General features: G+C 40.4%; 1 protein-coding gene across 6 annotated transcripts in view; it reads right to left on the minus strand.

The window, feature by feature from the left end:
• The window catches only part of LOC130177360 (plakophilin-4-like), a 77,440-nt gene that overhangs the window by 20,329 nt on the left and 31,439 nt on the right, over window positions 1–25,672 (minus strand). For 3 of the 6 annotated variants that reach the window (XM_056389036.1, XM_056389032.1, XM_056389037.1), the window contains 7 exons: window positions 24,124–24,236; window positions 18,271–18,305; window positions 14,107–14,238; window positions 13,461–13,654; window positions 11,718–12,297; window positions 10,022–10,048; window positions 1,925–2,095 (listed from right to left, as the gene is read on the minus strand). In XM_056389036.1, the coding sequence (XP_056245011.1) occupies window positions 1,925–2,095; window positions 10,022–10,048; window positions 11,718–12,297; window positions 13,461–13,654; window positions 14,107–14,238; window positions 18,271–18,305; window positions 24,124–24,236 (1,252 nt within the window). The remainder of the gene's footprint in view (window positions 1–1,924; window positions 2,096–10,021; window positions 10,049–11,717; window positions 12,298–13,460; window positions 13,655–14,106; window positions 14,239–18,270; window positions 18,306–24,123; window positions 24,237–25,672) is intronic. The other 3 variants (XM_056389033.1, XM_056389035.1, XM_056389034.1) reach the window with 3 other exon arrangements.

Below are 25,672 nucleotides of genomic sequence, written 5' to 3' on the forward strand. Positions count from 1 at the left end.
TCTAATGAGCTCACTCTCATAAAGACTCCATATTGAACACACCCGCCAGCTCCACCCCACTTGCCTTTTCTCAATATAGCTGGCATAAACACATTATACTGGCTTGTCTGTGGGGCTTCTTCACAGCATCAATAGCATTTATTAGTGAACTTATCGGTCTAAGCAGATCTCCTTTGTGCCAAGGAGAGGGCTGAATGGAGTGTGTGTATGAGCGCGAACTAAGCATGTGTATCTGAGGCCGGAGGGATGATGAGTGGAGAATGCCAACATCAGGAGAGCTAAAGGAGAGCAGGCTGTGGACGTGGGTAACCAAGCTGTCCCCTGGCCCCTTCATCCTTCTTTTCATTCTCAGTGTGACACACGGGTAATGGACTCTTTTGTGGCAGGATGACATATCAGTATCTGCCTATTAACTCATGTCTCACCCGTTCTGTCTGACAGTGGAGAGAGGAAGGGAAGGAAAGCAGGGAAGGAGAGGGTGACAGAGAGAGAGACAAATAGAAAGGAAGAGAGAAAAGCAAGGAAGACATAACATACATAGTGCTAAAGGGTGCTAAATGGTCTTCCCCGAGGGAGACAATACACCAGTGTCAAGGGCCCTAAATTAAATGGAAGACTGTGGAATATTTGAAGACAAAGGGGACATGTATACAACAAGGTAAAAGGAAAACAAAAGTAACAAAAGGAAAGTGCTCTTCATGCGACGACGTGTTTGCTGGAAATAATCATGTTATGAGTAAAAAATTGCTTTGAAAAGAGCTAATCTTGACCTGCATGACTCAGCTGCATGAAGATACAGAGATAACATGAGCAATAAAGAGATAAAATAGGAGGTCAATAATAAAATCAAATTGAGTGTTTGGTAGGTTTGAGTATGTCTGACACTGTGTTGTTTGTTCACTATAGCAGCAAATCCCCACTTTTTTGTACTGTGGGCCATTTTTATATTGACAGCATTGATGCAGACCAGCCTAGAGGGGAAGAGGAATAACTAAAATAAACATTTCCTTATTTAGTATATCATATGATGTCTACCTTCCTCTGAAAAAAAAAAAAAAAAAAAAACAAATTCTCAAGGTCTCTGAGATTCCTCTTATTTTTGTTTTATACTCATTTTAGCATCCAAGTTGCAACAGTAACAGGAGGACAGCACATGCTGATGCAGTAGGCTTACCGATGATGAACTGTGGATAAAAATCAGAGAGACCGTTCAAAGTTCAAGGTAGTGACCGCACAAACGGACTATAAAGTCATAAAATTATCATTCTTTTTTCCTCTCAAATCATTTCTTATGGCTCTGTAGCAAATTACACCAGGCCTATGCCTGGGACCCCAGCCTTGGGAAGTACAGACCTAAAACGATTGTTGTACTGTAACTTCTGTTGGTGTTTTATAGTTACTGAACCTGCCTGCTGACAATCCAGCAGGCAAAATCACATGAATGAAGTAAGACAAAAAATGACATTTAGTGTTATAAGGACACTGCACAAAGGATCAAACCATCTTCTTCAAGTGGGATCATTTCAGCCCTACACTTGTTAGCTAGCATATTTTCCCGTTCTTAGTTTGCAGAATCTGACACCTTTTCCACACCAGTGACATAAAAGGTAAGAATTTAAATGCCATTGTCTTCTGAATCACTATCTCTTCAATTTTCCTTAAATTCTCTCTAAGAGCTTTCATTTAGTGAAAAAAACTAAAAGTTTGCTAATCAGAGTCACAGAACAATAGCTGGAGTATTTGCCTTATCTGCAACACAATCTGCTTTTGGTATATTATAAGGCAGTTTACAAAAAAAAAAAAAATCACAGGGGTGGGTGTGTCCTAGATATGATGCTGACATGTCCTTTGTGTTTGGCTTGTCACTGTCCTGATTCTTTTACTTGTCTCTCGGGTTGTAACACATAAATAACGTCAGACCAACCTGAGGTGCTCCTGTAGAGGGTGCCCTGCTGGGTGTGGCTGGGGCTACGGTACAATGGGCCCTGGAAAGTCCGATCCTCGTAGATTGGTGCAATGTGGCGGTCTGGGGACATGGCTGACCTTAAATCCTGGCCCAGCTGGCTGTGTTGACTGGCATATGAGCTCCGTATTCCTGTAGATGTATGCGAGTCGTTAGTGGCAGCATTTAGTTGCACAATGGTCCAGTGATTACGCAGACAGCCTCATAAGCGAAGTGTCAATGGTTTGAGCCCTGTATGAGCAAAATCTGTCAATCAACCTGCGTGTGTACTGTCAAATTGTGAGTTAGCAAGACACTGAGTGACTTTCAGCTTATTTATTGTAATTCTTTTTGGACAGCAGTATCAGTCATAGCATAGGGGGTGGGGATAGGCTGCTTTATATTACACTCATTTCTATTTATTCTGTTGGGTTGTGAAAGTTTATTTCAAGAGACTTGATATTTGCTTGAGTTAGGTAATCAATCAAATTAAACAACATGTCTCCTTTAATTGATGTCAAATTTAATGTCATTGATGCATGGTAATGTAGTCCACTGATTTGCAAAGTCTGCAGTGCATTACCATAAAACAATAATGCAACCCTGACAAAAAATAAAAGCATACACGATGTTCACTGTGACCTCGCTCAAGCAAGTTTCAGGTTAATTTTCATATTTGATGGAAATGAACGGAAATCAGTATGACGTATGGAAGGTAGGAAAAACTTAATAAAAAATAAAAAATCATGATATGCTTGAGGAAATTGTGTGATTTATCATATATATTGTGCTGCTGACGCTGTGTATGTGTGAATGGCACTGAGCTTTTTCCATGCCACACCGAAAACAAATTCCACCAACTCTGGTCACCCAGCCATTGAACGTGAAGTGAAATGGTTGTCAATAATGTATACATGTATGTGCAAAAAATAGTATGGTTCTTTAAGGCAATAAAACCAAGCTTGAGAAAACTATCAACTACTGCTAATAACATGTATCATTGCAAATCCACATTATGTAGAGATGACATAAACAGTGCCGAAACACCATGGCTCTGCTAGAGATATTCAACATGACACTCCTATGAGAACATTTTAATGGATTAGAGGTTAGAAAAACAAACCATCTCAAGCCTTCTTGATTTGATTGTCACCCCAACTAAAATTAAATAAAAATACATTCAATGCTTGTTTCCGATTCTCTATCAGGTTACATGTTCTTGACACACCAAGATCATTTTTGTCAAGACTGAGGACAGACAAGGTTGGGCAGCTGCATTCCCTTTTGTTCTCTTTTGTTGCACTTAAACACAACACAAAAACTACAGCCAATGGCCATCTGGCTGCCAAAATCCACATATGATCTGCTCCCTGCTTGAGAGGAAATAACAATTAATTAGTCTGTTTACACTCTAAAGAGCATCGTGGAGAAATGAACAAAACAAACTGCCCAAACATTGCCACTCTGAATGTGATTAAACAGTCTTTTTGTGTACTTGATATACAAAAGGAGACAATGTATGATAAAGAGCTGCGACTGGCATTGAGAAGTTTTGTTTTATTTGGCCTTGGTGTTGTCAGTCAGTGTTGTTTTTCTTGTGCAGGTAGAATTGGCAGGAGCAAATCGTAAACACTGCACTAAATGGACCACTGATGAGGGTCGACCAGAGTGAACTGTGAACGTCTAAGAAGAATGTGAACCAATCAGAGCATGGTTAGAGCAGATGTTAAGAAATGTGTGGTGCAGGAAGCAGCCTGAGCCTCTGTAATGAGCAACAGGCCAACCTGCCGACGGTGAGAAACAGAAACTCACAGGTGAGGGCTGCAATTAAAACTCCCTTCCAGACAGGTCACTATAAGTCCTCTCTGGCTCAGATTCAGTCCAGATGTCAAACAATAACAGCAGAATGAGGTAACAGCAACATTTGCTGCTCTGAATGCTTCTGTGTAAAGAAGACCCATGACTATGAGACTCATCACCCTCATCCCATTACCCAACCAAAATCAAATTGTCTAAAAATATCAAATGCAAACACAACACATATATGTGCTCTTTCTTCAAGGGAGTACATCTTCAGATTTGGTCATTTTAAACATTTCTTGAGATTTCAATATCATTGTCAAACCTCAAGTTATCAAATCTCCATTTTATTTTAGTCCAGCCACTGTCCAATAGTGAAACAGTATCAAACAAACAGATTAAGATGTTGGCTGTCGGTGTCTAAGTTTATTTTAACCAGTTATCAGAAAAAAATTTGATTCTGTAATAGCAACATAATTATTTTACATATTGTCAGGGATTACTCTAGTACTTCACTCAAGTAAAAGTGGGATTTGTGATTTGTAGGATGTGATTTGTTTTCGTTTGATAACAGACATTCATCTCAGGCATGTGATCCTGAGAGCACATTTAGCCACGACTCTGTGAACGTCCTGCATGCTACACCCTCCTAGTGAAGCCCATTGCTGACAGGATGAAGAGGCAATTAGTGTACACTTTCCCCAGATCAAGAGTAGGGCTAGCAGAGAGGACAGTAGCAGTGCACATGGCATTTCAGATAGGTAGAAAACAGGGAAAAATCTCCAATGAAACAAAACGGCAAAAAGAAAATAAATGGATGAGAAATTGGATGAAAACGACCCTATTAAGGATGGATAATTGGTTGCAAAGCTTCTTTCAAACTAAGGGCTAATGCTTGAAAATGGACTACAATAATGGCATGATTCAGCCAATCACACCCCTGATTAAACCAAAGCTGGGGCTGAATATGTTAATTTGAAATGACAAAAACATATTTTTTTTATCAACTGGTACAATAATGGTCATGCTTTTACTGTGAAGTTCTAAAGATGGCACAAATGGGCTAAGTACTACACCCATTTGAACTAAAATTGAATTGAAAGTTGAACACATATGGGTGCATATGTGAGGACAAGATGGATATAAAGAGATTTCAGATTTCTTTAATCTCCATCAAACAAACCCACACATTTCAAGTGATCTGTATGCCCATGTTTGTGTTAAACCTCACATCAGTGAAGCTCACTCAACTGTGAATCCGGGTGGACCAGTACACAGTTGGCAACTAACTGCTCACTGCACATTTCACGAGCCTCCAAACGTCACTTGGGTCCTCTCCAACTGCACGAGCTCAGGCGCAGGCTGCTGCTACCATGCAGAACCAGCTAAATGAGGGATTCTTGTCACAGCCTGAGACAGAGGAAATTAATAAATAAGCATGTTTGCCTCCTTTGGGAGCAGAGGGCCTTTGTGGGCACAGCTAGTGAAGATTTTAGATGTAGATAGTGGGCCAGACTGAGGCTGACCTTTGAAGCACCAAGTCTTCAGTGGTTAAGAAGCCAAGCTCTGGGAGGGCATCAGGCAGCCGGTCAAAGGCTATGCTAACCTCGAGCTACATAATGAATACATAGGACAATCAATTAACTACATTAATGGTTAATGATTATTAAAAGTAGGTTGTAGTCCAGATTATACACTGGCTGAGACTAGTTGATTGTTATGACTAGCCCAAATTTCTCTGAGTGAATACCACAGTTGGTTCTGCTTCGCCACCAGGTGTGTGAGGAGTGGTAATCAGGAGGTTTGGGAGAAATCCCGGTGGGCCTCTACTATTCTGGCAGGATCACTGAGGGTTAAAGGATAACCCTGGGATTTTTGCATCTGTGCCTTATTTTCCCATGCTTTTGGGTGTAACATCAGCTATAACTACTAAACAGCTGCTGCAGTGCGATTAAAACTGGGCTTTTGTCTGTGTCAAAGTATGTTCACTTAAGGTGCTTGTTTTTCACTGACAGGTACAGATTGTTATAAGTGTCTGACAACATTATGGATATGACTCATAGACCTTTTTGTTAAAGTGTAAGATCCTTGTTTACTTGTTCCGTTCAAAGCAACCACAATCCATTGACAAATTTTCACCTTGCAAAACACTGGAGTTACTGATCTACCGCTGCCTTGATCAGTTAGTTTTATAAAATTTTGTTAATTTAATTTTACAGATGATAGTCTGTTTAGCGATCGCAGTGTGTTAAATAAATAAGAGGAGGCACAGCAAACATCCTTGTAAAAAATAAACAAGGCTGTAGAGACCAGTTACATATTCAAGCTTTTTTCTAAATGTTTTTTTAGTTTTTGTTAGTTTTCAAAAACTAACTAAAAGATATTATCTAAGAAACCCTGCCTAATCTGGTTATGTTTGGTCCCTGACAATAGCCCCCTCTAACTACTCTACATGGTGTACATTGTTCAATTCCGAGGCTGAACATCAGTTGCACTCCACACCTACAGGCTTGTTTATCCATTATTTAGGAATGGCATTGTCAAAAATATTTATGATTTTTAATTATCCATACAAAATAAATTATTTTTAAATACCATTAATGAGCAATAAGGCACTTAATGCAATGCTTTTAGAGCAGCTTAGAGGGTTTTAGGCACTCCAGGGTGAATGTCTCCTAGCTTTTAGTATGCTCTCTGGTGTCTTATTGCTAAATAAACCATTGTAGCTGCAATATAAACTGTAGATTCACAAAATTAGACTTATTAATGGGTTCTATTAAACACCCAAATAGCTTCAAGGCAAAAAGGTGAAATTTAACTATGGAATGCACAAACAATGAAATAAAACAAAATAAACATGTACTTTGAAATGGAAGGCATCTTGTTGTGCAGGTTATGAAGTAAAACAAAGTAAAAAAGAATAATACTGCCGCTGTGTGCTGTTGTGGCAAACTCAATAGCCAAGAATCCTTTCATTCTGCGGCAGTGCTCACAATAGCCACTAGCAGAAGCTTGGCAGGGAATCAGTTCAGCGCCTCTTGTTCAAAGGTTTGAAGGGGGCGAGGGTATGAAGAAAGAAGAGGTAGTGGGAAGACGTAAAAGGAGAGGCAATAGCAACCGAGAAGAAAGCAGGAGAGAATATAAGAGGGGGAGGGAAAGAAAGGATGAAAATAAAAACAGGGTTAATGAGGCCGTCTAGGACCACCAGAGACTTCTCATCCCATGTAAACCACGGCCACATGAACGACGGCTTTTGGCACAGCTGTGACCGAGTGAGAGGGACAGAATCTCCCAGGCACAGGAGCCTTCATGCATATCTCTTCCTCTCAGCAGCCTGACTCCTGAAAGTAGCAACATTCAAACAACCTTAGAGGAGACTAATCTGTCTGCCTTCTTTATTCTGCTCCCTTGATAGAAGGGCTGCAGTCTCTTTTAAAAGCATCTGCAAATTGTCAGGGAGAAATAACATACTGCTGTCTATTGAGAATGAATGGCCCACATTCCTGGTGCGTTATAGTCATTTAATTCTCCCCCTCAGCCCTCTCACCGTGGCTTTAACAGATTATACTTGGCAGAGGCTAGATGAAGGGCGGTGGCGGCTTGGTGCGTGCTTGCTCCGGAGAAACAAACACTTAAATGGATGCAGCTGACTGCATTCCTCAACAAAAATTATTTTCAATACCCCTCTCCAAACAAACAGGAGAACTGGTGTGATAACCAGAAAATTGTTACACATAAAAGTGAGACTAGCTATAAAAATAGAGTTAAAACTACCGTTGCGGCTTGGCTGTCAGGTTGAGAACTCATACATGCAGAAATGCCATTTCCCCTTGCTCTTCCTTTGTCCCACTCTATTCTGAAATGGACACTGAGCATAATGAGCATATTATTAGGGACGATTTGTCTTCATTTTCCATTTTTCAGCAGCAGAGGGAAGGCATGACTTACTGACAATGTCAGTGCAGGGAGGGGAGCCAGGTGGGTGGTAGAAAAAAAAGGAGGAAAGAGAACGAGCAGGCCACCGAGAGGAAACACAAGAAAAGGGATAGAAGAAAACAGAGGAAAACAACAAACTGTGTGACAGAGCAAGAAAGAGGTGAGGAAAGGAGGCAAAACATCCTCTGATAGATACTGACAGAAAACCACCAACAGCTACGATATCAAGGCGAGGCTGTCGGATGGCATTTGCCGAATGCTTGCAATTGAGCCTGATCATGTGATCACCCCATTTCCTTCTACTATGGCTCATCAAACACTTATGACAAATTATTGTGGTAGAGGTAAAGCTCCAGTGAAGTGTATGTGAGAGAAAGGGAGACAGTGAGAAGGGGGAATAGTGTGAGACATAAAGACAGGAATGAGGGAGAAGAGGACATGGCAGGGAGAGGAGAACTAGGCTTGTGTCTCAGTCTGCTCAGTGGACAGTGACTGAAAACCCATTTGTGTCTGCTGGAGACATCATCAGTCATAGCAGCAGCATGTGTGTGGGGTGAGTAGTAGAACTAGACAAGAAAATACTCTTAAAAGTTCTTCAAAAGTACAAAATAAGATAAAATAAAATTCCAAAATAAAATTGATAAACTGTAATTTCTAAATGTAACTATTCTGCATTTGAGTCGAAGCTCAAAATAATTATCCAATCAGGCTGCAGCAACAGGATGTAGTATATAGGTTCTATCCAGGAAGAAAAATAAAACCGAAAAAATAATTTTCTCACCACCCTCTTATAAGACCCTGAAAATGCACGGGAAAACTAGTAACTTGTTAAAAGGCTCAAATGACCCAAAAAGAAATTCACACAACTTATGTGATTTAAACATTATTAGAATTTCTGAGGTCAAATGAAGAGCAATTTGATATTTGTTGCAGATAATCTGTACCAATAAGGATGGGAAACACAACACACCTCTTCTACTATCTCAAAAAGGTACCATCCCACTGAGCAGATGAAAAGTCAATTCAGTCACAGACTGTCAGTTTGCAGCTCCAAGGTGCTAGTATTAGCAGTCGCATGAGACCGAACACAGGCTATAAAAAAGGTAAATACAGATGCATGGTCCAATGTGCAATGGCCAATTTATGTACATTGGCTTCAGAAAGTATTCAGACCCGTTCCCTTTTTTGCATACAATTGTGTTGATTTCAAATGGATAAAATTGACATTTTTGCCCATGACTCAATGCTCAATAACCCATAATGACAAAGTGAAAAGATGTTTTTAGACATTTTTACAAAAAGCATTCAGACCCCATTCTTTATAGAAACCTCACTGGCAGCAATTACAGCTTTTAGTCTTCCTAGGTAAGTCTCTACAAGCATTTCACACCTGGATTTGAGCAGTTTATCCTATTCTTCCTAGCAGATCCTCTAAAGCCCCGTCAAAAATTGGATGGGAAGCGCCTGTGAACTGCCATCTCCTTCACAGATGTTCTATGGGGTTTCAGTCTGGGCTTTGATTGGACCACTCACGGACAGTCAGAGACTTATCCAGAAGCCACTTCAACGTTGTCTTGGCTGTAAGCTTATGGTCACTATTGTGCTGAAAGGCGAATTGCCGCCGCAGCCTGGGGTCTTGTGCCCTCTGGAGCAGGTTTTCCTTTAAGGACATCTCTATATTTGGCTGCATTTATCCTTCCCTCAATTCTGACCAGTCTGCCTGGCCTTGCTGCTGAGTGACTCCAGTGTCATGCATTGTGAATTGTGGGACCTTATATACACAGCTGTGTGCCTTTTCTATTTCAATTTGCCACAGATGGACTCATTTCAAGTTCGTGACACATCTCAGGGATAAGTGAAGCAAAGACGATGCACCTGCCCACAATTTGCAGTGCAATTGACTTGTTGGGACTAAAATATTAAACCACAATGGTATTAAAATTATTGTTTTGAACAATTACACGCCTTCTGATTAATGTGGGATTCGCCATAAAGGTGAATATATCCCTTGAACTACAAATTTACTGCAAATTTATTAAATGTATATTGAGATAGCCGCTAACAGATAAAGAAGAAAATAAAGATATTGTGATAATATTTTTACCTAGCCTTGTTGTTTATAGCACATGGTAAAATAACAGTGGCGGATGTGACCCTAAATGCTGATAACACTACAGGAAACACATGCACAGTCAATGGTAAAAATGCAATCGGGTGAAGGTGGTGATATATAATGGAGACCAAACAAAAGGCACACGCACTGCACATGTGGCGCCTACATGCAAACGCAATGCACAGAGGACGATGGAAAACCGATGTAACACAACAATCCAAAATGTTCACCTTGAACGTCATCATCAACCAGGGCATCTGAGGATATCCCCAGGCAGCATGAATTCAAGCAGAAAACCATCCATTAACCTTGTAATAATACAGTGATTTGCTGAATAAGTGCTTCCTTCACCTTTTAGGGGAAAAACAAATATGTTCTTAAAATTTGAGATGCACCCGTGCTTTCACCAGTTTTAAATGACTACTCATTTTTTTCTCCACTTGAAAAATGCCTTTATTCTATTCTAATCTAAATGTGAAAAAAAGGGGGTGATTTTTTACAATCATTATGCTATGTAATATCTGTGGTTTGCATTATCTGTCAAAACTACATTCTTATCTACAGGAGGTACCTTAAATTGTGGGAGCTGAGAATAAATAGGCAGGCTGGTCTTTTCCTGTTACTATAGGGAAAAATTGGTTGGCTCTAGATTTGAACAAGAGACGTGTTTGGCTATAAAAACATCAGCCACTGCTTGTTTTTGGGCCTTTCTCCTAAAAGCATGACAAATAAGCTAGTTTGGGCAGACAGGTTCTCCAATAATTATCTTCCTGATCTCCCACACACCCCCACAGACACACACACATATACACAATTATAGTGCTACCCTATTTTTTCTATTGTGAAAAAGAACGTTATAGCCTGGATAATGCACTCATTAAAGTAATGGATTTGGAAAGAACTCTGTTATGTGTTGTGGAAATGTTTTCTCCTACCGTCTTTTTTTATTTCTCCACACAGGTACACATCATCATGTATATTGTTAAATTGCTTCTCACTTATCTAACCTGCAAAATAAAACGGTCTCTGAATAAACAGCACATTTACTTAACATCAAATTTACTAAACATTAAATTAATGAGCAACATAACAGCAGTTGAAAATCTTACTTCTGCTGACTTCCACTAGTTTAACTTCTCACTTTTTCTACAGTGATGGGAAAGTGTACTCAATGTGTGTCAGTGCACCTTTGTAATCACTGATGGGTGTTGTTAGAGGTGTAACAAATTTAAGCTTTCTATCCAAAAGGACTCTTGAACCTAACAGTACACAAGCTAACAAAGCTTCAGAGTTGATTGAAAATGACATTGTCAGTGTTAGTAATGTCAGTGTCACATAAGCTATATTAGGACTACTAGATTTGGTTTCCTAGTCTATAAACTAACTATGATTAGCAGTCTATTATACTCTTTGAGCTAATATCTTCTTGCAGGAACTATGTTTTGGCTACCCTCCAGCACAACCACTGACCTCACAGTCACTGTTTCCTTTCAGATTCAGTATGCTGAGCAGAGAGCCAACAAAAAATGTATCACTGTCCAAATATTTACAGCCTGCAGTACCAATCTGCTACTCAAGGAGAAATAATGAAAAGCAGTTATGTGACAGCCTACAAAATAGATTTGCTCAAGTTTTACAAAATACACAAAATACCCATTAAGGGTGTTACTTCATTGTATAACTAATGAGAAGGTAAAACCAAGAGGAAAACACCAAATACCATGTACTCTTTACCACTCTGATTTGACAGAAGGTATTTTACTATTGCTATTGCCCTTACACTTTTTTAGAATATAAAACTGCAGCAAAAATAAAAAGGCATTTGAAAACAGTTACTGTTATGACAGTCTAAGTGAGTTTGAACAGGCTGCTGAGCTGATACACTCTAAATAGCGTGTGTGTGTGTGTGTGTTTGCATTTGTGCACCTGTGAGGCTGTCAGGTCGCGTCATCCTCTCGTAAATGTCGTAACTCTGGGGTCCGTAGGGGTCAGTGTTGTGGAGCATGGAGCGGGGTAAAGTGGAGCTGTAGTGCTGGGGCACGGCGGTCATACTAGCCCTGACTGGAGATGATGAGTGAGTAGGCTGTTTAGTTAGTGGAGGGTTAATGTTGTCAACCATTGTCAGAGGTGAGCCCATGCGGCCCGATGAGGACCCTGCAGACGCCTGATAGGGCGAGGTGGTACGGCTAGCGCTGCCCGACCGCGAGTTTGTGGAACCCATGCGTCGCAGTGCAGCGGGGGAGTTTTTCTGGGTTGAGTAGGGTGAGCCGCTGCCAACGCCGGTGGTACTGGTGCGCTGGGCAGAGGGCAAGGTTGTAGAGAAGATGCTGGAGAGGGGTTTGGGTTCAGTTACAATGGGTGAGCCATAGGCACTGCCAGCTGAGGTACGCAGGGAGCCGCGGGAGGGGGACATACTGCTGGCATATGCTGGCGAGTGAGAGCGAGAAGGCACTGAGCTTACCCTCCGCATAGCACGGCCAGGCACTGCTGTCGTGACTGCTGGAGCCTGCAAGTGAGGGGGAAAAAAAAATGGCTTCATGCATTTGTTTCTACAGTCCTTAAGGAGCTATAAAAATCATTAACAATTATGTACTCTCTTTATAACTAATGACATGCTAAATAGCACAGCATTAAATAAACCAATTCATTACAGGGCATGACTTTTCTCTAGGCCATATTTATTTTCTCTGCTCCTCTCCCCTCTATAGGGTACAACAGTGCCATTTGGTTTCTCAGTGGTCTCTGTGTACAGCGCTGTATGAGGCATGATTATGTTGTTTGCTCAGTGCACCGTGTACCTTCTGTGCCTTTAAGCTTTACATTGTTACCTTCATGGAAAAGATGCCAATTGAATTCTGGTGTTTCTCTTTTGTTGTCATTAATTAAAAACTCACAGTCAGTTCTGAATTAAATTAAATGAGCGCTTGAACATTGTGAGCAATGTTTAATTAAAAGAAAAGAAAAAGAATGTATAAAATACATAGACTACCGGTCAAAAGTTTTAGAACACCCGGTTTTTCCGGTTTGGTACAAAGGTAAGCAGTAAAGTGCCCAAGGCAAACAAACAAGACTAGGTCAATACGTCTCTGGCTGGACTGTGTGTGAAAACTGGTATGGAACTGCTGTAAACAACTGACGTCATTGTGTCATATTTGCATACTACTGAGTGTCAGCCAGTTTCAGTCCTTTTATCTATTTGCTTCTCTCCTACTCTCAGTGCTCACATATATGTTACAAATATATTCTAATACAGCCGAAGTTTTTCTGTTTCTTTTGTCAATGGTGAGTATGAAATAGTGACTGACATGTGGCCCATTAAGACTGCATGTTAACCAGACGTCCTTTCCAAGCCATTTCCAAGCTGCTGCTCTGCTGCTGCTAAAATCCTACACATACCTACCTACACATACGGAGGGGTGACAAATGAAAGGAAAAACCTGAAAAATGAGTAGAGAAAAAGATGACAATGCCCCCATCCATAGCGCACGAGGGGTCACTGAATGGTTTGATGTGAATCATATGCTATGCAGTCACCAGATCTCAACCCAATTGAACACTTATGGGAGATTTTGGACTAACATGTTAGACAGCGCTCTCCAGGGTATAATTCTCACTAACATTTTGTGCTTGACAACAACAATATGTTCTATGTGCAGTAGCTGACAGTACCTGGGCTGAAGCCTGGCCCTCAGCCCTGGCATTTCTCATCAGGGTGCCAGTGCCAGCGCCAGGGAAGGAGTGCTGCATCCTCAGCTCAGCCTTGCCCAGGTTCTGGCTGCTGAGATAGCCACTGCTGGCATCCTGGTAGCCACTGTCCGAGTACGAGTTCATCTGGGTTGAGCTACGCGAATTTCCTGCGGACCCTGAGAGAGAGTGACAGAAAAAGACAGACAAAAATGAAACAAGGAGAAAGAGAAAGAGAGAGAGAGGAGAGTGAAGGGTTAGAGGTACAGGAGACAGACACATCATAAAAGGTTTCATAATAGACATGACCTTTACCTACATGGCATTATTGGCACTGTAGGGGGATAACTGTTCTATCACCCTGTGATTCAGTGTACCATGGTACATTATCGGACTTTCATCGGCTCTGATGAGGGATCAGATGTTATCAGTGGCACTCAAAGTATCAAGTATCAGTTTGGGCAAGAAAAAAACAGACTTTATGTATTATCCAAAGATAAGTCAAGAAACAGTCTGCAGTTGAATTAATTGCCATATAAATGTAGTCGGATAATGCTGAGGTGAGAAAACGAAGATGTGGTTTGGAGAAAAAGAAAGCAGTGCAGAAGATGGAAAGAAGGCAATAACAGACCCTCACTTTCATGGAGGGAGGACTGCTCCGGGGAGTACAGAGACACCTGCTCTGACTCAGTCCTGATGCGGTAGCTGGGCGACTGGGAGCTGTCAGTCACCCGAGACTTTGTGTCCCCTGTGGCGGACGCATCTGGGAAGACACAGCAGAGCAGGGGAGTCAGACAGAGGAAGAGCTTTGAGTCTGAAACAATTACAAAGTTTTGGCTTTGGGATGGAAAGATTATTATAGTCATTAAATCAGTAAACAATTTTTGGAGTTGAGAGGAAACAATAACAGCCAATAATTTCTGCAACATTAGTCTCACGCCTGTGTACATTTGGAGTCATTCAATTTTAATGCCATACTTATTTTGGAAAGCAAAATTGGGTAGCATGTCACTTCAACTGTGTTTACAGCCGTGCTCCAAATAGTTTAACTGCTCTAACAATTCCCCACATCCCCCTCTCTTCATGCATGGCAACAACCAGTATGACAAACAGGAACTGGAATTAGCTCTCTAATGTCCCTGTGCAAAACGTTTTCCCCATAATCACAATCTAGTTAAAGCGTGACTACTGTCAATGGGTTACTCTGCAATCACCAGAACAATAGGCAGCAAGCGGAGGGGAACAGGGAGGCAAACATTGGCAGCCAGGGTCTGTCAAATCCTGCTCAGTCAGCTGGTGTGTGAATGAGAGCTGAATTCCATGAAGGAGCCGCCTTGTTGCCCAAGCTGACCTGTTGAATAAATCTGTTGACACATATCGGCCTAGTGTGTTTGACAACCTGGCATCATGGACTCTCACCCCTGGACATCCAAGAGTGTTTACCCATTTACAAATAGGATTGACACAAGCCGGGTTCAAGCGGGTCTTAAGTCAAATTGTCAGAATACACATTTAGTATAGCCTGGTGTGAGAAGGTCAACCTCCTGCTTTTTCTCAGCACGAGTACCAGGACTTGAGCCAATGCAGTCCGTATCAAGAATCCTCAATATTTGCAGGACACCTTGCTGATCGAATTTCAATAGTGCTGCTATTTTCAATTCAATACAAAACCCTGTTTAAAATAACAACCATATAAATTTAAGGTTCAGATTCTCATTAGTCTGACTTTCTCGCTTGCCCACTGACTGTCTTGTGTGCTGTCCTTCTTTGTCTTCCTCTCTTTGTACTAAAAAAATAACCCCACCCATAGTTACATTTAGGGAGCAAAATGGCAAAAGATTAATGTGCCATGTAAGCGCGAGACGTACAGAGAGCGAATTCATGTGAAAATCATATTTGAATTAATTAAAATTTCATGTGGGTGATAAAAAGGACTTGTTAAAGTATTTACAGTAAAACAACAAGACGGTTCTATGAGAGCAAAGGGCATTTATATTTTCTTAGAAGGTAATGTAAGTAATGACACAACTGAACAAGCCTTTTGTCTACTTCCATTCTGGCAGTGATTGTGTCTGGCACATAGTGTGTCGCTTTAGACCACAGGGTTTTTATACTGAGCCTTGACCCCGTTTGATAAATGAGATGCCAAAAAGCCAGAACAGAGGAGGAAAAGGAAGAGAGGGAGAGACAGCAAGCGGACAAAGAGAGCGAGAGAGAACCCTTTTTCACAAACTGAAGATCAAGCTTTACTGACTTCAAATATCCATGTACGGGAGGAGCTTTTGGCATTCACATTTAATTTCCCATACGTAACAACTCCATGTCGACTGTTCACACAACATTAGCACTCTGGATAGATGAGTTTTTTTCTCCAAGACACTTAAGAAGAAGAGAGCTGTCAGTTCTCCCACAGGATGCCTTGGTGATAAATTACAAAAACACAAAATGTTGTTGTAAATTCATATAAAAAATTGTTTTTTTTGTCTGTTTAAAATGTATAAGATAAAACTATTGAATACTCTGCCTAGTTTGCACAGGCCAGCAGTACCCATACAGACAACCAGCTCATATGTGTCTCATCTCAACTTCCTATTTCCATCACCTTATTTTGTGGGGGTTTTACTGGAATTAAAGCCTTTCTAGGTGTGTGTACCCAGTTAATTGATGTGTTGGAAAATGCAGAAACTGGATTTTCAAACCTTTCCGCTATAAATAAAATACAGTGACATTCTGATATCACATATGGGAGAGCAGCTAAGCTAGGCATACGTATATAAATATGGATCCTAAGACCCATATTGACACTGATAAGGTTGAAAATACATATCTGTAAGCATATAAAGGATCACAGCGTTATAATTTGGACCCTGCGTTCTAGGGGCTGGGAACAAGAAAGCGTATGGAGAAATAATGCTCATTGATGACAAGTGTCAAGTGACAAGTATTGTCATAAAATGTGCTAATAGATATCCGGCAGTAGAAAACTAGTAGTGATCACCTACTTTGTCTATGAATTTCTGCTCATCTATTAACTTTTCAAAGCATAAGTTCCACAAAACAAAGTACAATTTCAGTAATTCAACCCACAAATTGCTCTTTCTGAGACTCTTGTCTTGCAGATCATTTGAATAAAAGGGTTATTACAAAATCATTGCTAGGTCTTGAATAGGCAGATGACCACAGTTGTTTTTATTAAAATGGCATTGGGTCGCCTCTGAACATGATGCTGACATGTTGAGCTGCCAGCATATTGATGGATATATGTCTGAAAAAAGCAGCAGCGGCGAAACAAAAAAAAAGACAGGAGAGATGAACAGAAACAGGAAGAAAGCTTTCATTTTGGGAGGTTTGTCCTCTATTCTCAGTGGTCATGAGGTGTGATTGCATTGACATTTCCTGGGGCTAAAAGGCTTGTTTCCACAGTAACACTTCTATCCCAAACTCTCAGACAGCAGCTCATGAGGCCAATAAGCCTCACAGACAAAAACATGGCCCATTATGCTCTGTGCCACACATTTAGACTTTAATTCATTTAGATTGGAAAAACTACATTACCACATCTGACTATCATTTATCATCTACAGTACAATGAGAAATCAATACAAAGCAAAACAGTGATTGTGATTAGTCCCAGACTCTGTTCCAACATTAATGAAATGCATTCAGCAAGGAAATGGGGAGCAGGCGGCAAATGAGAAAAACGTGTAGTATTAATATTCCCAGTGCATATGTACAACTATAACCCCCCATAGGCTCTTCTGAAGAGTTCGACAATAAAAGATTAATGGCCACTGCAGAAATTTGCTAAGTTCCACTATGTAATTAATAAGCCATGAAATACATTAGTATATTCAATTCATTATCTGTTCCCTCCTGAAGATCCTTCAAGGATGTGGACTAAACAAACAGGAACCAAAGGGGTCTGTGAGAAATCCTTCCGCTCTGTGTCACTGATGGTGTTGTGTGAGTGGGCAGAAATAGCTTAGATAAATATTAAAACAAGAATACGCCTTAGGCTGCCCATTACTGTAAGTGTGGTTGAAAAGGCTCATGTTAGCAATGATTACTGTGAAAATGTGAAACATGCCTGTTCTGCACCACACATACACACGGAAACACACACTCCTCACTGCAAATATTAAATGAGAATTGAAAAGCACTTAGCAAAACAGTTTTGCCGTACTGATGAAACATGGGAGCATTTTATCACTGTGATACTGAGCAGGATTGTCTAGTCCACTGAAAATCAATGCATGCCTTCCAAAGTAAAACAAGGATATGCAAGCAGGTACTTATACTGACCACTGAGTAGAGGTCTTAATAGGTCCAAAAGGGATTAACCAGGGTCAAACAGAAACAGAAAGTAACAAATCAAGGAATACTTTGTGAATGTGTAAACTAGAATCATACACAGGATGAAGAGCCTTGGGTTGCCTCAAACCTGTGGCTATGAATTTTAGTACCAAAGGGATCCTCAGCACCAAGTATGACAGAGAGAGTAGGTTGGCTTGTGACCCATTACGTTATAGTAAAACTCTATGGAATGAACAGTAATTTGTTGTTCCACATTAATCATTTTAGACATACTGCAGCGCTGCATAACTCAGGTTGTTTCAGGTCTAGGTACAGGGTGAGGTGGGTGGTATGTTTGCCTCAATTCTAGCAATGAGTGATTATAGGGGACACCAAATATGCTCGGTATGCATATGGGAAAAATCAAGAAAAAAAAAAAAATAGAGTTGTTGTTGTCGTTGTTGTTATGAAGAGTGATAGGTATCCAATTTAGTTGACATACCTGCAGTTCTCCAAGGCAGGGACTTCTCAGACGAGCTGTGTGGGGGGGAAAACAGGAGATGAAAAAGTGAATACATGCACTACAAACCAGAAACACCACAGTGAATGACATGAGTGAAATCATCTGGAAGAGACACCTTGGGGCTTCATGTACTCTTTCCTTAGGCCTTTCACAACAGGGTCAGAGATGGTAATCACTGTGTTTGAAATAAAACTGCCTGAGGTTCAGATTACACTGCCTAACTGGAGATTAATATTTACAACGCAGATGTAAAGTCCATTTCTGTCATTTCTGTTTATCAAGACTTAACGGTGCCTTTGGTGACAGAGAGTGTTTTTCACTGTTTTGCACCTGCAGCTTTAATTAACATGCTAAGTCTAAATGTGCAAAAGGCCAGGGGATGGAATACAATCTGATGGGAGCTGATAGTGAACACAGACAAGTGGGGCAAGCTCCTAGAATAAATCGGAAGTGATCATACAGTACATTCACACACACTCAGCGCTCTGACATCCTGATATAACCCTGACATGCATGCCTGTGTACATCCAAGCACAGAGAGAATCTGAGGGAGATACTCAGTCTCCAGAGAATAATGTGGGAGAATAATAGACCAGTCAGAGAGCACTCCCAGTTCGTGATACTACTCAGCCACCACACTTGAAAATACTAGGTAGCAAAATCTGAAACGATCTATTGACACTGTGCGGTCTACTGATGATGAATGGTCCTGGATCAGTGAATCAAGGATCATACTTAATGACAAGCTCAGCACAGAAAGGCATCAGACCATGCACAAAGTACACAATGGCACAAATCTCAAAAGGATCCAAAATGAATTTTCAGAATCTGCACATTGGCAGAGCTCTTGATCTCATTTGGAAAATGTCGGGGACCTCACAATTGCTATGAAACATGCTCTATAACCACAGAAGATACATTATAACCCCTTAATGGAGAAGTAGAAAGGTTACGGCTTGACTGAGCCTTCACAACAGAAAGGCTTGTCCTCCAAGTACTATACTGAATGGAGTCCAGATGCATAATTAATAATAAAAAGCTTTTAACTCAATTTTACAAATCAATTTTTTAAGACAATATGGAATAAAAAATATAAACCAAACATGCTGAATTTCTGTTTGATCAGTTAATGATCAATAATTATTGATCATAATAAAAAGAACACTACAAGTCTTTTTTAAGAAAACTCCCATTCTGATCTTGTTAAATCTTATCTTAGAATTCTTAAAAATACAACTTAAACTGAGACAAAGTGAAAGCTGATTATTATATAATCTTAACTGTAAATTTACCTTTGAATCTTACCAAAACTTAAGTTGAATTGAAAGAAGATCAGAGTATTATTTTAAAGGAAATTTCCAGTAATCGCGAAGCAAATGCATTGCACTCAAATGATTTAAGGTAAGTGCAGAGCAGCCATCGTACATTAACATCTTAATAGCCACCTAATGACTTCAACTTATGCAAGTACCTATGAAAATACTTTCTGACCAAAGGGAAAGCAATTCACTTTCAGAGCCATTTTTCCAAGACTGGTTATTATGGCAGAAAGGCAAAGCAGGAGACCTCAAAGCTCTTTTCTTTATTTGTTGGTCATTATTATCGAGCACCAAATGTTGCTCCTGCTGCTATTTTTTCAATGTAAGGTGACACTCAATGAGCTTTAGGAAGCACAGCTCTCAGAATTTTAATGAGCATGCAGGCAATTAAAAAGAGGAAGTTGGGCAAGTTGTGCTCCACTGAACCATGGCAGATGAAGTAGAAGAATGGATACCATAATGATGATGCGTCATGCATGCTGCATGCTGACTGGCTGGCTAGGTAGAGGCTTTTGTAAAGTGATTGTAAAACTTTGATGCTGATAAACAACATGTCTGACCCTGGCAGGATACTTTATTTCCCATCAGCCCCTTTGGCTAGTGAGCGACCAGCTGGGTGGGAGGTCGCATCTTTTCAGGGTTTTGCCAGAGGTCAAGTTTGATGACCAGGCCCTATTTGCTTGCAGAAATGAAGGGGGTGGTCAACTCTGGAGGTGTCATGAAATGTAATGACTCCCATCAGATCCCTTAAGTGTGCTGTCACCTCTGCTGTTGTCCTGCTGAGCTATTGAGCCAAGCAGTGTGACCTCAATGGTTAACGCTAATCTCCATTCACACACAAATGTCCAGTGATAGCAATTTCATTTGTCCTCCTCTGGCTTTAAAAAAAGGTGTTACATGTTTTCTTTATAGGATCTGTAGGAGATGGTGGATGGGCACCGGCCCGTCAGTGGGAAGAGTAGCAGCATTTACATGTATTTAACAAATGTGATGATATCGTTTGGCAGTAACCTGATTGCTAAAACATTATGTACCCTGGAAACTTGGCTTAGTCTTAGGGTAGGACTACAGTTAACCTGGATAACAAAGGCAGATTTCTGCTGGAGGACCATTAAGCCATTATTCAACCCTTAGCAATGTTTCTGAAAGGTTTTTTTTTGCATGTGTCCATTTACATGCCAAAGACCCATGACACAGAAAGTACTTGTATCTCTGAGGCGACAGTAAAGCAAGGTGAAAGGAAAATACTTCTAGCTGTTTGGGATTGTATCCAAAATAATCAAATGCAAATTCAAATTTCATCTGAAAAAAAAAACAAAAAACTAGGGTTTTAGGGTTAAAATTAAAATTATAAGCGACAAGATAAATCAGGGTACACAGTTAAACAGTGGGTTATTTGGCTCATCCTATCACAAAAACTGGAATGAGATCATAAAAATCCCCAGTCTACAAAATAACAACAATCTGCAAAAATTGTCTCCCTAGTCGTGATACTGATACTAGTATAGTGGCAATTACTGCATGCTTTCTGTGTGAATGAACGGTGAACAGTTGTTGCAGCCTCAGGGCTTTTGATTTCCTAATCGGCTCTGAACATCAAGTCGCACTCAGATAATTCCTAGGCCAATAGAAACCAGGGACTTTTTCAGGCAAGGAACTGTGGCTCAAGGGCTGAATTTAGACCCTGGTTCTCTTGGTAGCAAAGCAAGCTAATTGCCCGAGTTCCAAAAATGGTTAATGAATTCCTTAAAAAAGTTATTTCAGTTGAAAAGGTTTATGTTTCAACTCTGCCACCATTAATAATTTTAATATTAATACTTACTAGTAATTTTCTGAAAGAATTTTATCCTGAGTCCAGCAACAGACAATGCAATTCAAATAGTTGGGAGTAAAACTGCATTTGCAGCAAAGATAAAGAGCATCCTTTATGAGCTTTATGAGTGCCGGGGCTGATGTAGTTCCTCACCTTTCTGAGGTCTAATGAATCGAACAACCTTTTGATAAAGGTTGTAATGACAGAATGTTTTATTCTAAAATTGAGCCAGTTCCAACTTGGCTATCGTCGTTTTATTGTAGTCACCAGAAAAAAAACAAAAAAAAACAGTTTCAGTCACAACAGCCACATCCACTGCTGACTCTATTTAACAATATACTGATCTTTCTCACCAGTTAAGCAAATTTAAAAAGCATGACACAAAAAAGTGAGGCTTCTTACTAAAATAAGATTTATTCTAAAACACATTAATAAAGCAGGGAAATGAGAAATAAAGGCCTATCTGTGTCAATATAGATTTATTCTATATAAAGGTCCCTACCACTATTTGAGAAATTATAGACCTACCTACTTGTGCAAAATAAGCTTGACTGCTAATTTTAATTGTGACTGGCTGTCACAAAAACCCTCTCATATAAGAGCCATATTAGAGTCATAAGATCAGGCAAATAGAGACTGCTTTTTTCTCTAGCCTTTTTATCTCCAAATATGATCATGGCGTCGCTGGATACACTAAAACTGAGGTCCAAAAAACAAAAAAGGAAACAAAAGTAAATAGACTGGCTGTGTATATTTTCAGAGAGTTGGTGTCCACACCTTTTTCACAGCACTTGAAGTTGCTCTATACCCGCAACTCTCTTAAAAGGGAGAAAGGGGAAATGGACACTCTTATCCCTGAGTACTGCTATCTGCTGATAGCATGTGGGTGTATTCTGCAGGTATGCAGGCTGAAGTGCAAAAATTCATCATGTAAGGCCATAGGGCTTATTATCACAAAGCCAGCTAAAAATCACAGTACTCCTGCAGCCCCTTTTGAGACCAAGGGTCATGTATCCAGATATATCCCAAATGCATCAAGGTCCATTTGAGAATGAATGCAGCTCAAGGCTGGAATCAGAATGCAGATTGCATTACCATTTTTGAAGAATACGCAAATAACACTTCCATTTTCTTCGGACAATGAAAACAAGCTCTTAAACATAGTATATGTGTGTACAGTATATGTGGAGATTTTTCTTTCCTCAATGTGTCTTGGGCCCAGACATCCTAGTTGAATAAGCACTCTCTCAGTGGTCAGGGTTGCTCTAACATGTAGTCATGTGTCAATGAAAATATTCAAACATGACTTGAGTGACTCGATATCGATCAGTTATCGATGCCTTTGGGTGCAGTTACACCTTAATGCTGTCCACTTGTGATTTCATGACGCAAAATACATTTTTAGGGTCAATGATGATTTACTGTTTAATTCAATGTCTCACCATCATATCCTTATATCAGAAACCTTAGATTTGATCACAAACCTTCTAATGCAACATAACATGTATGACTAAAGCAGCGGCACATCAGTGGATAGTTTGGTTAACCATTCATAAAATACCCATATTATACAGCACTGTGCTATGCCATCATAACTGCTGGCCATAATCGAAGCATATAAGCAAAAGCAACAAAGAACCATCATATTAATAGTGCTGCAAAATCTAACCATTAAGCAGTATCTGAAATGTCATACCCTATTGATCTCTATTGTAATTTCTCTTACCAACTTAAGGAAGTTTTTAACCAGACCTAAAAGATGATCCACATATTCTCTGCTTAAAAAGTGTAACTACAACATGATGCATGTTTGAAATTTATGAATGAATGTTACAAAACATATGCATAATCTTTCAGACCATCTAATATTGACGTAAGCTGTTTTATCACAGCTCTTTGTCCCTGATACTTTTATTCTACTACTCACAGTTGTATTAGGTGACATATTCCAGGAAAACCATTAGTGAACAAACCAGCAGTATAATTAATACTAGTATTGATTTTCAATATTGTTATTGGTCAACGTCAACAGCATACTCACATATCGGTGCATTTCTAAATCATTTGTACGTTGACAAATGACACTGAAGCAAACCACCAAACCATGTGATAATACAAAACTGGTGTCAAACCTTCTTCACAGTGGGCCTCTGAAGCCCACTGGGATATTGTACTTGTTACTGAGCTTCACCAATGAACCTGACATGTCTGAGCCACAGTGAACAGGACAGAATGTGTGGTCAGTGAGGTGTGATGATCAGGCAGCCAGGTGTTGTAGCTGATGAAGTGAGAATGAGTTCACAGAACAAACTCAGAAGCTCTTTCACACCGACGGCAATGCTTTACTGAGCAAATAACACTCCACTATCATGCACATTCACATGCTGTCACTGATAAACATAGGCTTAATATATTGCTTACAAAGGAAGTTGTCAGCTTAACTTAAAAGTGACTTGAGTGAATTTGCCTGGACAAAGTCTGCACATTTAAATTGCCAACTGATGTGACCGTCTCTCTGATCAACTTAGGTAGCGCTGAAACAATTCAGTCTATTGCAAAATAATAGGACAGATTTAAGCACACTGGGTTGCTCCATCACTATGCCATAAGGTTACACTATGGAATATGGCCACTGCTGTGAAGGATGAAAAAGCCATGTGTCGGATTGTGGCTGTGTGTGTGTGTGCATCTTCTCATTACCTGCTGCTACCAGCGCCTGGTGACTCGGCCCCAAGTCTGCATCTTTCCAGCTGATTGGCCACAATCTGCCTCTCCACTTCCAGCTCCCTGGTTAGCCGCTCAAACTGGAGCTCCTGTATAAACAACAAGATATACAGTCTCACCACAGAGAGCTTTTATGGACTTCTATTGACAGATACGACAAATGTGAAGTCAATATGAGGGAGGCAGGTTGACAGTTTGTCAGCCAGCTACAGTTCCCAACAGTGTTGTGCTTCATCGTGGCACGTAGGTTAATGATAACACAAAATAGAAGCTTAAAGCATGGCAAATAAGCCAATCCTCAAAAGAAATGTTTGCTCACAAGTAGCTCAAAATAGAGACCATGTACAACCCTATACACAAACTTAGGTGAAGACGCATGCAGGCGATATGGTACTGCCATTTTTCCAGCCCACACAGAGAGATAAGCACCGCTTCAGTGGGTGATATTTAGCCTTGGTGGCACTGTTCCTATGGGAGACGAGTAGAAATCAGCATTTGACTAATTATCTAGCCTGAGCGAGGCTATTACTTGCACAGCTCTCTAGCTCCAAGCACGGCATCATGACACTCAGAAGACACGCAAAGGGCCTTCTGTACACAGAAAAATTATGGCATACACATATACACTCATTTGCATACCCTAGGAATACCTTGTTACTCACCCACACCACTACCATGGCAATACAAAGAGTATCTGTACTCCATCACCAATAGTTATGCTTTTCTTGCAAAAAAAGCCTCACTCACCATAACTCTATGTACAGATGGTAGGATCATTGTCTTGCTATCCTTAGTTGTCCCATGTAATGTACATTACCACGGTCAATTACATTCACAACCAGCTGCATACACACACAGATACATACACACACACACACACACACACACACCAGTTTCTTTTGTGACCTGTCTGAGGAAGTTTGGTCACCCCCAAGCACCGAGACCAGCCCACTTTTCACACTTCTACTCTCCCAATGTTCCCTGAGGGTGCACTGAAATCTCCTTCCAGGCATGCTCTACTCACCCCTCCCCCAGACTACTGCTTTACACCCTCCACCGCTCTCCTCTCCTCAACCTCAGTTGTAGATACGTATGTGAAGCTTGACTGCAGTGAGAGGGAGCTGGAGGGAAAACTGCTAAATACTGTTTCCTTAATGTAATTGACATTTTTCATGTGGCTGGGATACCCATGCAATGCCATGAGCAACCCTGATAACATCTTGTGGTGTGTGTATGTGCAAATACGATAAGCAGAGCTTTATTCATTCCAAAGAAAATGTCTATGTATCAAATATAAGAGAGGACAGGATGGTACAATAAAAGTTATCATTTACTTTCATGACATGGTGAAAGTTTGATGGTGTGATGACTTGCACAAACCAGAGTAAAAGCCTGCAGCTCACTGTGGCCGTATCCTCTGATAATATTCTCCTTTTGCAATACATAAAACCAAATGACTGACAAATTAGCACGGAATAAGTATGTAAATACTGCAGCTAACAAAGCAACGCTAATCTTCATGACA

Source organism: Seriola aureovittata, chromosome 11 (assembly GCF_021018895.1).
Source record: "Seriola aureovittata isolate HTS-2021-v1 ecotype China chromosome 11, ASM2101889v1, whole genome shotgun sequence".
NCBI classification, from domain to species: domain Eukaryota; kingdom Metazoa; phylum Chordata; class Actinopteri; order Carangiformes; family Carangidae; genus Seriola; species Seriola aureovittata.